Source organism: Leopardus geoffroyi, chromosome B4 (assembly GCF_018350155.1).
Source record: "Leopardus geoffroyi isolate Oge1 chromosome B4, O.geoffroyi_Oge1_pat1.0, whole genome shotgun sequence".
Classification (NCBI taxonomy): domain Eukaryota; kingdom Metazoa; phylum Chordata; class Mammalia; order Carnivora; family Felidae; genus Leopardus; species Leopardus geoffroyi.
In genome coordinates, this window is record NC_059341.1 from 122,961,343 (window position 1) to 122,977,879 (window position 16,537).

The window sequence follows — 16,537 nt, forward strand, 5'->3', positions numbered from 1 at the left end:
CAGAAACATTTTATTTTGATGAAGTCCCAATAGTTTAGTTTTGCTTTTATTTCCTTTGCCTCAGGAGACACACTAGAAAAGTGTTGTGTTGGTCTATGTCAAAGTTACTGCCTGTGTTCTCTTCTAGGATTTTTATGGTTTCAGGTCTGACATTTAGATCTTTAATCCAGTTTGAATTTATTTTTGTGTATGGTATAAGAAAGTGGTCCAGTTTTCCCAATACCATTTGTTGAAGAGACTTTTTCCTATTGGATATTCTTTCCTCTTTTGTCAAAGATTAATTGGCCACATAGTTGTGGGTTCCTTTCTGGGCTCTCTATTCTGTTCTTTGATTTATGTGTCTATTTTTTCCCAGTACCATACTGTTTTGATCACTACAGCTTTGTAATATAACTTGAAGTCTGGAATTGTGTGCTCTTGCTCTGTGAAAAATTGTTGAAATTTTGACAGAGATTGCATTCAATGTGTAGATTGCTTTGGATAGTATAGGCATTTTAACAATATTTGTTCTTCTAATCCATGATGAATGGATAAAGATGTGTGTATAGGTATGTATGTATATATATACACCTACACACACATATGACATATATATAACATATATATTGTATATATTACATACACACATTGGAGTATTACTCAGCCATAAAAAGGAATGAAATATGCCATTTGCAATGACATAGATAGAGCTAAAGAGTATTATGCTAAGCAAAATAAGTCAGTCAGAGAAAGACAAATACCAAAGGATTTCAATTATATGTGGAATTAGAGAAAGACAAATATCATATCCCTTCACTCATATGAGGAATTTAAGATACAAAACAGATAAACATAAGGGAAGGGAAGCAAAAATAATATAAAAACAGGGAGAGGGACAAAACATAAAGAGACTCAAATACAGAGAACAAACTGAGGCTTGCTGGAGGGGTTGTAGGTGGGGGCTATGAGTAAATGGGTAAGGGGCATTAAGGAAGCCACTTGTTGGGATGAGCCCTGGGTGTTATACATAGGGGATGAATCGCTGGAATCTACTTCTGAAATCATTATTGCACTATATGCTAACTTGGATAGAATTTAAAAATTTAATTAATTAAAGAAAAGAAACAAAAAAATTTTCAGAACTCCACTTTGCAGATTACAATGTGAACTTTTTTTTTTTTTTTTTTTTTGGGAGAGAAAGAGGGAGCACGCAAGTGGTGGGGGGCGGGGCAGACACAGGATCTAAAGCAGGTTCTGCATGGACAGCAGAGAGCCCAATGCGGGGTTTAAACTCAAGAACCATGAGATCATGACCTGAGCTGAAGGCTGACACTTCATCAACTGATCTACCCAGGTGCCCCACAATGTGAACTCGTAATAAGATTACTAAAATGGGGCACCTGGGTGGCTCAGTCAGTTGAGCGCCCGACTTCAGCTCAGGTCATGATCTCACAGTTTGTGGGTTCAAGCCCCACATCGGTCTCTGTTCAGAGCTTGGAGTTCAGAGTTTGGAGTCTGGAGCCTGTTTCTCATTCTGTGTCTCCCTCGCTCTCTGCTCCTCCCCTGCCGGTGCTCTCTTTCTCAAAAATAACATTAAAAATAATTTAAAAAACGATTACTAAAAATTTATTTAAGATGAGAACATAACTGATGAAGTATTTTTGTTCATATAAATAAACTTTTCTTTCTTCTATTTCTCGGGAGAATCCTTCAGCTCTTCTGTGCTTCAATTTATTCATTGGTAAAAAAAAAGAGGCAATTAGACTAGATATTTGCTAAGATTTCTTCTAGATTTAAAAATGTTATTATTCAGTCAGAGAAAGACAAAAATCATATGACTTCACTCATATTAGAACTTTAAGAGACAAAACAGATGAACATAAGGGAAGGGAAACAAAAATAATATAAAAACAGGGAGGGGGACAAAACAGAAGAGACTGATAAATATGGAGAACAAACTGAGGGTTATTGGAGGGGGTGTGGGAGGGGGATGGGATAAATGGATAATGGGCACTAAGGAATCTACTCCTGAAATCATTGTTGCATTATATGCTAACTAATTTGGATGTAAATTTTGAAAAATAAAAAAATTTAAAAAGTTATTATTCCAATACTTAGAATTTACTGAGAAAAAATATTTGCAAAGTTAACTATGAAGTGCTTAATTCTAAAGTATTTTAATCTACTTATATCAATTTGAATGTAAGTATACACAGATGACTAATAAATATTTTGTAGATATTGTAAAATGAATTTTCCCCAAGTTCATTCACTTATAAGCTGCCAATCTAAAGTAATAGTGTTTTGGGAACAGAGAAAATGGAGTCACAAATAAAATCTTTACACTTCACGTTCCAAAGGAAGATAAATGTCTCTTGTTTAAGCTTCCTATTCAAAATCCATGACACTTCCTTTTAATGTCAGTGCTTTTGTTTATTAATCTTCCCAACAAGAAAGGTAAAAGTGACTGTTTTTGAAAAGACGCCTTGGCATTGTTGCAGCAGCTGTGAAGTACAGGACTACATTGTGGGGATTTAAGTTCTTCATGGATTCTGGAAATCGAGTTTGTTTTTGTGAAGAACTTGATCAGAAACAAAACAGTTTCACTGAACATTATGTTGTCTGGGCACTCTTCAAGAGCACATGGACACAATTTACTCTCTAACAGAAGCCATGCTCTGATTCAGATATAAAAGTTTCACAGAAAAACTCTGCAGGGATGTGTAAAAGGAAACATTTAAAAATTGTATTATAATTACCACAGACTGTAAAGATACAGATTTCGTCATTTTTTACCCTTTGCTCATTCTTGGAAGATTTTAAAAACTAAAATTTGTAATGAAAAAGTTCTGGAAATCTCGTGTGTGGCTTACCATCCAATTTGTCTTTATATCTAAGATGAAAATTATACATTTTAAATAAAAGTTAAGTTCAGATCAATTTGGTGTTTTAGAAGCAGCATTGTGTGCAGCAGAAGCTTCTGGCAGTGCCCTGCAATACATCCCCCAGGCCCACCTTGGATTTCAGTCACAGCTGTCGTAGAGTTCTATTCAATCTTGGACTCCCTCACCCTTTTGGTGATAGCAACCCATCTGCAGTGAATGCCCTACTTCTCCACTTTCTGACAAAATGTCCTTTATAATGCCATGGAGCCACCCAGGTGTACAGGCAAGTATATCACAGAAGTGTAGAGGAATAATGCCCTCAGTCATTGGGTCCAGGGCTAGTGGACACATGGTCCATTCTCCAGTCCTTCTGATGAACAATTCTGGGAAGGAGCTGTTCATTTCTAAGGAGGTGTTGGTCTTGGAATCAAGTCCCAAGCACCCACAGTGGAAATCTTGGTAATATACCCTTGTATTTTTTTCCCTGTCCCAGTCTTCCTACTCTCTCACTCTTGTCTCCTGGGATTAGTTCACAAATAAACATCTTGTGCCCGAATGTTTGTCTCCAGATCTGTTTTAGGAAGAATAGAACATAGGACTTTGGTATGATAGTGACCCTGGAAACCATCCCCAGGGTAGGCTTCTACAACTGGATCACTTACCCTATTGTTAGGATAAGCAGGACAGTGGTAGTCTCTGGTGTGCCTCACAATTCATAAGAATCTCACTGGTGGTGGATTGGGACAAGAAGCCATGAGTTATCCAGCGGCTCTGTCAGTAGAATGGGTTGGGGGTAAAGGATTGCGGAATTGACTAGCATTTGTTGTCTTGGAAATCTTGAAAAAGGGAAGTAAAAGACTCAGATCCATCAACTATCATCTTAGGGCACACTGAAAGCCAAAGGCCAATTTCACAGTATTTAAAGAGATCATTACTTCCTCAGCCATAGGACAGCTGTGGTGAAAATCAGGTCCAGAGTTTAAGGGTGGCAGACCCGAAAAGGAGATGAAATGTGCAGCCTCCACACATTTGTTTTGCTAATGCCATAGGCCTGATATCAAAGAGGGACTGAGAAAATCTGAGAGGATGTGCTTGACCAGCTTGAATAGCATGCCAGCCAAAGCAGCTCTTTCTCCTTTACTAGAGGAGAGCAGCCTTGCCTTACCTGGAGGCCGTGCGGTTTTCACTTAAAGTGGATACCTTCCATGGAACATGAGCTTTACCACCTCAAGATTTAATTTGTTTTTCCCCCACTGCCTTGAGAAGAATAACTAATGTCAAGTTTTAGCTGAGAGAGAAAATATAGTCCTTGATCTGGAAAGAAATAGCCTATTTACTGAATTTTAGAACTGGCTAACAAGTATTGGCAGAAATCTGGAGAACATGTGTGGGAATAGATCTGGAGTGTGTCAGACGAGAGGGGGCAGAATATAAGGCTGGATAGAAGAGAGTTTATTGACATGAGAGCACTCTTGTCACTCAACATTTAACATCCTGGCAAGGACACATGGAACTGGTGCTAACAGGCTGTAGGGATGGCTTCTTGAAACTTGGTCGTGATGGCCTAAACTAAATTAGACGGAGATGCTGAAACTGCCTTGTCAAAGGACTGAGGAAGAGGTCAGTGGCAGAGAGGTGGGAATGTCAGAATAGATTTATTTCTTGTGCTGAGAGAACCAACCTACTATTTTCCCAGGAAGGATCTAGAGAACTCTCTTTACTAAGGAAATAAAGAATGTGAGTAATGAGGGTGGCGCCGACATCTTTGGGAAAATCAGTGGTAGGTAGCTACATCCCGTGGGGATGCAGGGATATTGTTCATCCTGATATTCCACAAAATCTCATGCTGGTAACTTGTATTGGTAAATCAGGCTAATAAGATTTGGCGAAGAGGAAGTAGGAAGGATCTTGGTGCCCTATAAGACACACATAAGCTAGAAAATGGAAGATTCAGATCCTTGCAGGTTTTAATGGTTCAATGGTCTGGAGGATGCTGGGACATCCCCTCTGAGGTAAAGGACAAGTTATTAAACTTGTACCCTCTACCATTAAGAACGAGGTGTAGCATGCTGGGGATCTTGGCTTTTGAAAGCCAAATACTGCTCTCACCTATTTATGATGGGGAGATTTGGAAGGCTGCCAGTTTCAAATGGAGCACAGAGCAGAGAGGGCTGTGTTCCAGGTTCAGGCTGTGACATAAGCTGCCCTGCTGCTCAGCTGATTACATGACCTATTATCCATTGACACTACAGATACCTGATGGAGAACACTGTGTAGCATCTCTGGCAAACTCTACTACAAAGTTAACATCACAGATCTTAGGTTCTAGAGCAAAGTCATGCCTTTTAATTGCTTGAAAAACAGCTCCTGGCATACCTCCACACCCAACAGAAATTGAAAATCTGATATCAGGTGATTAACTAGAGCTGCCCATCATGAGGTGGGTGTTATCAGATTCACCAAATCATCAGATCAGATAGTCACAGTAGCAATCTATCGTTTGACAGAAATGATACATTTGGGATCAAACCTGAGCAAGTGCACACAGTATGTGTAAGTTACATGGACACGTAGCCTAGATTCCCCTATCACTTACATCTCTTACACTAATGTATCTCCTTCAACCTATTCCTATGATCTCATGGGGAATTACCTATGATCAGTTGTATCAGTTATATATTGCTACAGTTATACCATATAATAACCAAAAAAATCTTTATGAGAACCAGCAATGAGCATTTATTATTCACACATCTAGGGCCAGCTGGGAATTGGCTAGGCATATGTTCTAATCTTGGCTGGGCTTGCTCACATTTTGGGGTTGGCTGCTGGGCGAATAGAACAACTTAGCTCTGTTCCACATGTCATTCATTCTCCATCAGACTATCCTGGTCATATTCTTATGTCAGTGGCAGAGGCACAAGAGAAGGCAAGACCATCCAAGTAGTTTTCAAGCCTCTGCTTGAATCACATGTGCTAACATTCTACTGGCCCAAAGCAAAATCACATGGTTAAGTTCAGAGTCAGAAGGTGAGGCAGAATGCTCCACCCACAGTGGGAAGGCAATGCAAAAGTATATGGCAAAAGGCATGGAGACGGGGGAAGTGAAGAACTGCGGCTATTTTTTGTAATATTAACATGCCAAGTGACAGATAAGGAAAAAGTAGGCCGTGTTCAGGGATGGACCAGCTGGATAAATTGGGGTGAGACAACAATGACTGGCTTCTCCACTACAGCCTCTCTCAGAGGGGGCTGTACAGATTACTGGTGAGGCAAAAATCTTCCTGATGGACAGAGCTTCTAACAGTGCCATTGGTCATCCATGTTGATAGAGAGACATGGCTTGAGTTAAGGATAAAAACAGTTTTTGATTATGGTGAAATGTGCAGATTTTTGTATCATGAAATGTCAACTCACCTGAGGAAGCAACAATTAGGCAGATAGGATGATTCCAATAGATTTCAGTCAGTCTTATCCTTACCCACTCCAGGTTTGTACAGCAAACCCATGAACGGAGTAATCACGGTGATAGAGATAGAGGGAGGCCACGTATGGGCCCAACAGCTTGGTTTTTCTCTCATTAAGGGCTGCTCTAGTTACTACCACTATTGAATACGTGCTCTGTCAGCAGCAGAGACCAATGATTTGGTACCATTCCTTTATCGAAACCAAATAGCTACTTGGTAGCAAGTTGTGTGCATTGATTTCCTTTCACCCTGAAGGAGGAATTCATTCATTCCTATACTAATTAATTTGCACTCTTAATATAGGCTTGCCTTCCTTTCCAGCAGTACCTCTGCTATCATTACTATCTGATAGTCTACAGAATGCCTATTATCAACATAGTATCCTGCATTACACTGCCTCGGATCAAGAAACTGTTTTATAGCAAACAAAGAACATGAGTTATTACATCCATGGTCCTATGTATACAGCATCATCCAGAAGCAATTAATCTAGTAGAACAATGAAATGGCCTATTACAGAGTCAGCTTAGGCATCAGCTCAGATATAATATCCTGTAGGATTAAGGTTCTATTTTCCAGGATAGGATACATGCACTATACCAACGGACAGCATATGATTCCCTGTTCCCAACTTCAAGGTGCAGGAAACAAGAGGATAGAAATAGGATTGGCCTTTCTTACCACCATTCCCAGTGAGCTACTTGTAGAATGTGTTTCCCATTCCTACCACCTTAGGCTTTGCTGGATTGGAGGTCCTGTATCCTGACAGGGTAAGGGGAAGAAGCTGGCACACTTCCCCCAGGAAGCACTGTAAGGACTCCACAAAACTGAAGCTACAGCTGCCAACTGGTCCTGTTGGGTTGCTCATGTCTGTGGGACAACAGGCAAGAAAGGGGAATTAATATGTTGGTTAACATGAGGAGCTAGAAATGTGACTACAAAAAGAAACAGGGAGAATGTGTCTGGAACTCAGGTGATTCACTGGGGGCATGTCTTGATGTTTCCGTGCCTGATGTGAACAGTGAACAAACAATTGTGATACTCATAGCCTAAAAAGGGCAAAGTAACCAAGACCCTAGATCCCTGAAGGGATGAAGGTCTGGGCCACTCAGGCAGTCAACCAAACTAGACTAGCTGAATTTCTGGCAGAGAGCAATGAAAATCTCAAATGGCTGGTGGAAGAAAGAGATGATGAATATATTTTGGCCTTGGGTTCAGTTGTAGTAACAGGAACTGTAACAGGAACTGTAGCTTGTCTAATCGTCCTGGGCAGTCTTTTATAGACTGTTGCTGACCATCACTTTGAAGACTCAGTGATAGAATGAACTTAACATGGGACTCAAGCAGTTCTGAATAGGTAAGAACTATTTATTCAAAAACAAACATCTCTTTTGCCAAACATCACATCTCCTTGTCAACTTCTGATATCAGCCACAACTGCACTTAGAGAGTTCTGAACTCAGACCTGTCCGTTTTTGCTAGTGAAATCCTACCACAAGTGTGAGGCATGCATTTTTCCACTTTCTGTTCCAAGTCCTTTTTCAATGTTGGGGTAGCCTACTTTCTCTCGTAAAAGGATAGCTCAGAAATGCTGGGGTAGTCACTTCTCCTGGAGGTAACTTTCAACTAATAGGGGATGGAAACTGGTTAATAATTATCCTATCTGTATTAGGTGAATATTTTGAGGAGGCACTTTGTAAACTTCTCAGGTCTTAGAGTTCAAAATGGCAACCTTGGTAATATACTTTTGTATGGGTTTTCTTTCTCTTGCTCTTCCTGTTCTCTCGCTTCTGCTTCCTGTGATCACCTCACAAATGCCATACTTACCCCCAAGTCTTTTCCTCAGGGTCTACTTTCAGGTGGGCTAAACTAAGACAGGTACCATTAATCAAATGCATTTATATATCTTTCCATGTAAGTATTTTAGAGATTTTCTAGACTGTGCAAATAATTATTCATGAAGAATTATTTGCAAGGTGAGGTAAGGACAGCATTTTAAATTAAAGATTTTTTTCTGTTTAGGCAATAAAAGAGTTGATGACATGATGCCTGCTCACTGTGAAACATACTGAAACTACCTTCAATTCAATTTCTATCTGATAATATTCTAAGAATATCTGACACTTTGATAGTATATGAACTAATGAACAAGTGGTGAAAAGCTCTATATGCCAATAAATTTCAACTTCATAATTTCTATGACATATAAGCTTCAAGTTGTCACTGAAAATTTAAATCCAATATTAGTCTCTGCCAGAAAATTCTTTAGCAATTCTTATAATATAAATGCACTTAATACTTTTCATGCTAAAATAGTCACAAAAATTGAATTACTCACTTAGTCAAATTCACTTTTTTGCATTGAGTCTATTTTTGATCACCAAACTCACATTGACTTCATTTTCAATGCTCACCACATCCTGAAATCTCCCACCTTGGTATTTGCAGCACTAATGGCACTTTATTTTGGTTATTCTACTTTTCAGTTATTTTGGTAATAAGACATTCTGCCAGATTATAAATGCTTTATTATTTTTTTTTAACATAGAGGGAGTTTGGTGGTAGATATATGACCATTTGATGTTTTTATGACTAAGAGTTCAAGCTCAGGCTCTCTTTCTTATAGAATGTAAATGCATACCCACACATGTATGTATAACTGTTATCAAAATTAAGCTTAGTCACTAAAAGAAGATTCACTATCTGAACTTTCTTCTGTATTTTTTTCACCTTCACCATCAGGCACTGGAGCATCTGGCCTCCTGAAAGAGAAGGAAACAATTTGGTTTTTCCAGTTGAAAAAAAGCAATTACTATCTGTAAATTAGGTTCATCCTAGAATATTGCTGTTAATAAGTTCACCGAGTCTGTGTCCTTAACTGAGAGTCTCCCAGTCTCCTCCACAGCATGCTTCTCTTTGGCTTTTCCAGCACTCTGGGGATTACTAGTGCTATTCCTGTATGGGCCACAGCGCTGTTTTCTCTTGCCAGTCCTTACAGAATTTGCTAGTTCAGTACTTTCTGCTTCTCACTCCATGGAGACCCAACTACAGACAGAGATGTGATGTGGAGAGGCTGGCGTGACCAGTGCTACATCTCCGTGGTCTCCAAGTATACAAGAGGTACAGAGAAAGGAAAGCTAGAAATGGAAAGAAAACGAAAATCTTCATGTTCCAGGAAAGCTGCAGAAAGAAATTTACAAATGGAAGAGAGTTAAAGAATGGCCATTAAGAAACACAGACAGTATGGAAATTTTGCAGGGGAGAAGAGGGCCTGGTAAAAGGTTCTTAATGTTTGTTGAGTGTTTTCACTTATATTTTATCTTCATAGAATGAATGTAAAAAGTATGAGTTGGTAAAAATAATGTCTTGAAGACTCCCTAGGTAAAACAAGGAGATATGAGAATGATTAAACTCAACTTTGCAGGGAGATATAATAAACCAAATGAAATTTTACAACAAACCAAACATTCAACTAGATAAGTTCCATAGTGTTTGCTACTAAATTATCTAATCAATATGGTAATACTATCATTCAGCCTCTATTCACTCTCACTGAGAAAATAAGTTAAGCAAGTAAAGTATACTTTTGGGGAAACTAACAGGGAATGGAAGAATAATATAGCTGCTCTGTCTTAATAATTGAGAACTACCAGACTTATTTCTCCCTCAGGCTCTTTGATTCTTATTAAAGATTTAGGACACCAACCAATAAAACTCTGCTTTGCCATAAATAAAATCACTGTTACTAAAATTAAAACATGTATAGTCTACCATGTACATTTAGTTATTAAAAATTATGGCTGAGTTTTGGCTTATAGTTTTTAATATCATATCTGTCATGTACAAAACAGAAAGATATGCTGGCACTGCTCCCCAGCAATGGGTAAAACAGAAACTCATTTGCTCTGCTGCACAGTTTTAGATTATACCTATTAGGAAGTCACATGTACTCGATACAGTAAAACTTTGAAGCTGGGTAAGGCGTTTACCAGGTTTTGACTGATACTCCATCTGCCTAAAATACTAACATGAGACCACAGTCTTCATTGCTCTCCATAGAAGCAAGACTGTGGAACCACTGGGCATGAATACTGGGCACATTTTCCAAGTAAATCTGTCTTTGCTGTATTCGTGATTTCTTACTGCCTTTACTTTGTTAAAAAAGAAAAAAATTACCAGAGGGAATTTGAATACAATGTAAAAATTATATCTATGGCAACTCAAACAAATAAAACAATGTATATGATACCCCTAAAATAAATGCTACTTAAGGGTAAAAGCAGCTTAAGCCTAAAAGGAGCTGAAATTACAACATTAGTGTATGTGTGTAACCATTTTTTAATACATGTGATCATCACAGCTGTATAGCATAGTGGTTAAGAACACACATTCTGGAGCCAGACTGCCTGGATTCAAATCCCAGTCTTGCTACATATTTGAGCAACTTTGGGGAAGCTAGGTAACCACTTTGGATCCAACGAACCAACTGGAGTATTGTAATGATTAGAATGAATTATTATATGTAAAGTATATCAAATAATATCTGGCACCTAGTAAGTATATTAAATAAATGCTATCTTCGTGGTCATTGTCGTCATCATAGTCATCGCCATCATCATCATCATCATCATCATCATCATCACGTACCCACAATTTTGCCAGGAACTGTGTTAGGTGCTAGAGATACAGAAATGAATAACAAGTAGTTCCTTCCCTGAAGAAACTGATATTTTAGGGGGATATTTTAGAGGGAGACAGAAATATAAATTATTATTATAAATGTGATATACATAAATACAGTTGTAGTAACTATGCTTATGTAAAAAGTTAATTCACTCTATGAGGTTTGGTCAGAGAAGATTCCAGAGAAGTGGAGACATTTGTAAAGGGTTTTAAGATATAAGTAGGAGTTTCTCAAAAACAGAAAAGGTGGGAGTAAGTGAGGATGAGAGTGTTCTGAATAAAGAAAAAAAAAATGGGAATGCATGCTGCATTTGGGAACTATAAATCATTTGGGAGGTAGAGTATAAAGTAATTGCAGTTCAAATTTGATGAAATTAGAGCATATGGTAGGAGTAATAGGTATGAGAATTTCCTTCCTTTTTTAGGATGAATAATACTCCTTTGTACGCACATATTACATTTTGTTTATCCATTCACCTGTGGATGGGCATTTGGATTGTTTCCAACTTCGGGCTACTGTGAATAATGCTACTATGAACATGGTATACAAATACGGGGCACCTGGGTGGCGCAGTTGGTTAAGCGTCCGACTTCAGCCAGGTCACGATCTCGCGGTCCGTGAGTTCGAGCCCCGCGTCAGGCTCTGGGCTGATGGCTCAGAGCCTGGAGCCTGTTTCCGATTCTGTGTCTCCCTCTCTCTCTGCCCCTCCCCCGTTCATGCCCTGTCTCTCTCTGTCCCAAAAATAAATAAACGTTGAAAAAAAATTAAAAAAAAAAAAAACAAAAAAAAACAAATACATGTTTCAGTCCCTTCTTTCACTTCTTTTGGGTATATATCTAGAAGTGGATTTGCTCAACCATATGGCAATTCTATGCTTAATTTCTTGAAGAACTGCAATACTGTTTTCCATAGCAGCTATATCATCTTACACTCCCACCAGTGGGGTTGGTGGGATTCCAAGGGTTCCATTTTCTTAGTATGTTTGTCAATATTTATTATTGTCTTCATTCACTTAAAAATAAATTGTATGCTACTTTGGCTTGGAATTGCTAGGCAGACAGATGAAAAAGCATATACTAGTTCCCTTTGGGTACAAAAAAGAGAAAAACTTCAAGATACCATGAGAATCAAATGAAATAATGTATATGAAAGCATTATCTAAGTTAAAAAGCTTTATAGAAATGTTAGTAGCAATAATAAAACTTATAATAACACCAGAATTTCCAGCATATTCTTAGTGGGAACAAAAATTTGGCTTTTTGTCTTATGATCAGAAGTGCTCTTGCTTGATCCTGTATATATGAACCTTTTAAGTTGTCTTTTATGCAAAGTTTTTATTTAATGTTTGTTTATTTTTGAGAGGGAGGTGGTTAGGGGCAGAGAGAGAAGGAGGCAGAGGATCCAAACCAGGCTCTGTGCTGACAGCAGAGAGTCCCATGCAGAGCTTGAACTTATAGACCATGAGATCATGACCTGAGCCAAAGATGGACTTTTAACTGACTGAGCCACTGAGGCACCCCCCATGCAAAGAAGTTTTAAAGATATATTTGAAAAAGTTATTACCTTAAAGTATTGGTATAAAGTTTAGTTTCTAAAAATTCAAATGATTCACTACTAAAATTAGAAGATGAGGACTTTATAACAGTTTATCTTAAATATACAAGTAAATCACTAAAAAAGAGTTTATCAGCAAAATATAGAGACACATATAAAGTCAAAAGTACATTCATGATGTATCATGCACGTTTTTTTAAAAATCTCACTCTATAGTGGTTCAATGATAAAAAAAAATGCTAGGTTGGTAGCTGCATTTTAATAAGCATACTTATATAATTTGTGGCACCAAGATTATCCAAAAAGTCTTAACAAAATCAAAATTATAGGAGTTTAGCATTAAACTCATTACTTAGTCTATCTTTTAAAATACGTATTTAAATTTTTTAAAAATGTTTATTCAATTTTGAGAGACAGAGTACAAGCAGGGGAGTGGCAGAGAGAGAGGAAGACACAGAATCTGAAGCAGATTCCAGGCTCTGAGTTGTCAGCACAGAGCCCAATGTGGGGGGGCTCGAACTCACAAACTCTGAGATCATGACCCAGGCTGAAGTTGGATGCTTAACCAAGACACCCAGGCGCCCCTAAAATAAGTATTTTTAAGTTACTTATTAAAGTTACTAGGCTGACTTCAACAAAAAAATGAGCCAAAATTTAGAAAGGAAAGGAGAAGGAAGAACTAAACACATACAAATCAGTACTTTTTAGCATATTAGATGCTGTGTGCAAGTTCTTTTTGTTACTCACCTTTCTCACTTATGGGAATCAAATAAGGATGTCAATCACAATCTCTGTTCCCCCACTCTTTCCCTATACCCTTCCTTGTTTTAGTCACATAATCCAGGCTTGGCCAATCATTAAGAATCTTCCCCTGGGAAGAGAGATTGATTCAAGGGAGGGCACAAGACCCACGCAGGGCCAATCACAATGTTTCCCTAGAAATGAGCTATAATATTCCATAGTTTATTTTGTTCAGTTAGCAAAACTAGCAATATTAAAGCCTTCATAATTGTGAATTCCTTGGCTTCAAGCAGTAAGCTCATCTGTAGCAGGAGAGAAGTGAATGACTATGCCAAGGAGTAAAGGTGGAATGGGTGCTAGGAAAGAGAGAACACTGCCAGCCAGACAGCAAGCACTGATGACACGGGGCCTTAGATCCTGCCCTATTACCTGGACTTCTTTGCTATGTGAATCAGTAACTTCTCTTTTTTGTTTAAACTAGTTTGAGCTGGTTTCTGTGATTCTGAACACGAAAAGAGTCCTAACATACAAATATTGTTGGTTTAATTTGTTTTCGTTAAAGAGATATTTATACTTGTGCTTAAAACCACAGCCACTTTGAGGACACAAAAACCATATAAACATACTTTGGAAAAACATTTTTTAGTGTAGATAAATAGTTTTAAAATATTTTTCATTTTCTTTAAACCTAAGACCATTGAACTTAAAGCAGATTAAGTGACAAAAACATTGATAGTAAAAATATTACTGAGTAGGAGGTTATGGGGAGAGAGTACAGTAGTTATCATCCAAATCACTTTTCAATATCAACTATAGCACACTTAGAGCTATAATGTCACATGATACTGTTGTCACTCAAGACTGTTCTGTCATAGCTCTAGGCAATGGCAATAGGTGGTCTTCAAGAAAAAGTAAAACACTAAATTCCTGAACCAAGATTGTACTGACCATATAAAGACCTTTGGGGTGGTTATAAAAATGACAATCTAGACTCTGATATTATAGTAGCTAGTGAGACTTATTTCAGCATTACATTTACTCAAACTATACACGCATTGGTCTTTTTCTTCTGAATGCCCATCAACCCAGGTATATCCTGTCCTTTGTTGTGGTACATAGATTCCTGCAGTCAGGGAAACAATGTAATGCCTAATACTATAAAGAAAAAGAAAGTCAGCCCTCCTATAAGAACTGGCTTTTGCCATTTATCTTGGGGCCCTTTAATTCCCAGCTGCTCCTTTATCTTTTGCTTACTAGTCATTGGCAGGCCACAACTTCTTTTTAATAACATCTCTTTAATATCTCTATTATTTCTCTGACTCTGGTGATCAAGGTCTCCAACACTAGACCAATAACAATATTTTGACGTTGTTTTTTCCTGTCTTGTACTTTCTATCCAGTTTGCCAGCCAGTGGTTGAGAAACGATAATTACATTGAATGGGATTCCAGCTCAGCAAGAATTAAAAATGGAAGCAGTAAAACTATTTTTTGGAATTGTTCAGTTGGGGAATTGAGGTCTATCCCACCCTCAACCAGCCAAAGCCCAAACTTTAATCCATTGTGTTGTTGTGTGTAGCAGGACATAGACAAAGATTACTGGCAGATAAGGAATTCCCGTAGAGGGCTGGACATCCCTTCAGTATAATTAACAGAAAGTTTTCTTGCTTTCCAGTACCCTTTTGGTTAACACAAATAAATCCCCTCTTGTCAAAGTGAGGCTGAGGTGATTACTTTTACTTCTGGCAACCATAACTTTGGCCATTCCACAGTCTGGGAGGAGGTATAAATGTCTTTTGAATAAATATCTCCAGGACAAATGTCAATGAGCTTGTTTGGTTCAAAGCCTGCACAATAACTTGACACATTAGATGTTTTCATTAGCCAAATCAATATGTTACACCCACTTACATCAATGGATAGATCATCCAAACAAAATTTATAAGGAAGTATCAGCCTTATATGACACATTAGACCAGATGGACTTAAAATATATAGAACCCTCCATCTAAAAGCAACAGAATATCCATGTTTCTCAACTCCACATGGATAGATCATGTGTTAGGCCACAAAACAAATCTCAATAAATTCAAGAAGACTGAAATTTTATCAAACATTCCCACTCACAATGGTATGAAAGCAGAATCCATTATAAGAATTAATGTTAAAACTAAGAACATGCTACTGAACAACCACTGGGTCATCAAAAAAATGAGAGAAGAGGGGCGTCTGGGTGGCTCAGTTGGTTAAGTGTTTGACTTCAGCTCAGTCATGATCTTGTGGTTTGTGGGTTCATGCCCCACATCAAGCTCTCCCCTGACAGTGCAGAGCCAGCTTGGGATTCTCTCTCCCCGCTGCTCCCCTGCTTGTGCTCACTCTCTCTCTCTCTTTTTCTCTCTCTCAAATTACTAAACTTTAAAAAACTCAAAGAAGAAATTAAAAAAATACCCAGAGACAAATGAAAACAGAAATATGATATACCAAAATCTGCAAGATGCAGCAAAAGTAGTTCTAAGAAGAAAGATCACAGCAATACAGGCCTACCACAAGAAAAAACCCAAAATCTCAAACCATCTAACTTTTCACCTGACAGAGCTAGAAAAAGAAGGAAAAATAAAGCTCAAAGTCAGTAAAAGGAAGGAAATATTAAAGATCAGAGTGGAAATAACAGAATAAAAAAAAACAATAGAAAAGATCAATGAAATTAAGAGCTGGTTCTCTGAAAAGATAAACAAAATTGACAAGACTTTATCTAGACTAACAAAGAATAAAAGGAGTCTCTAATAAAATCAGAAAGGAAAGAGAAATTACATCTGACATCACAAAAATACAAAGGATCAGAAGAGATTACTAAGAATGACTACACACCAAAAAAACTGGACAACCTAGAAGAAATGAGTAAATTCCTAGAAATACACAATTTTCCAAGACTAAAGAAAAAGAAAATCTGAATAGACCTATTACCAATAAGAAGATCGATTCAACAAAAGTCCAGGACTAGACAGCTTCACATGTAGTGAATTCTACCAAGCATTCAAAGATTTAATACCTATCCTTCTCAAACTCTTTCAAAAAATCAAAAAGGAGTGAATGCCTCCAAACTTATTTTAGGAGGCTGGCATTACTCTAATACCAAAACCAGACAAACACAGCACACACATATGCGCGCGCATGCGCACACACACACACACACACACACACACATTACAGGCTAATATCCCCTGATGAA

The 16,537-nt window shown here is 37.9% G+C and overlaps 1 protein-coding gene across 6 annotated transcripts in view; it reads right to left on the minus strand.

Annotated features, from left to right (window-relative positions):
* WASHC3 (WASH complex subunit 3) overlaps positions 1-16,537 on the minus strand; it is a 93,016-nt gene that overhangs the window by 36,132 nt on the left and 40,347 nt on the right. For 3 of the 6 annotated variants that reach the window (XM_045464240.1, XM_045464237.1, XM_045464236.1), the window contains one exon: positions 8,843-9,093. In XM_045464240.1, coding sequence (XP_045320196.1) covers positions 9,009-9,093 — 85 coding nt within the window. In that variant the 3' untranslated portion in view covers positions 8,843-9,008. Of the gene's footprint in view, positions 1-6,729; positions 7,202-8,842; positions 9,094-13,385; positions 13,441-16,537 lie in introns of those variants that run through there. The other 3 variants (XR_006708966.1, XM_045464239.1, XM_045464238.1) reach the window with 3 other exon arrangements.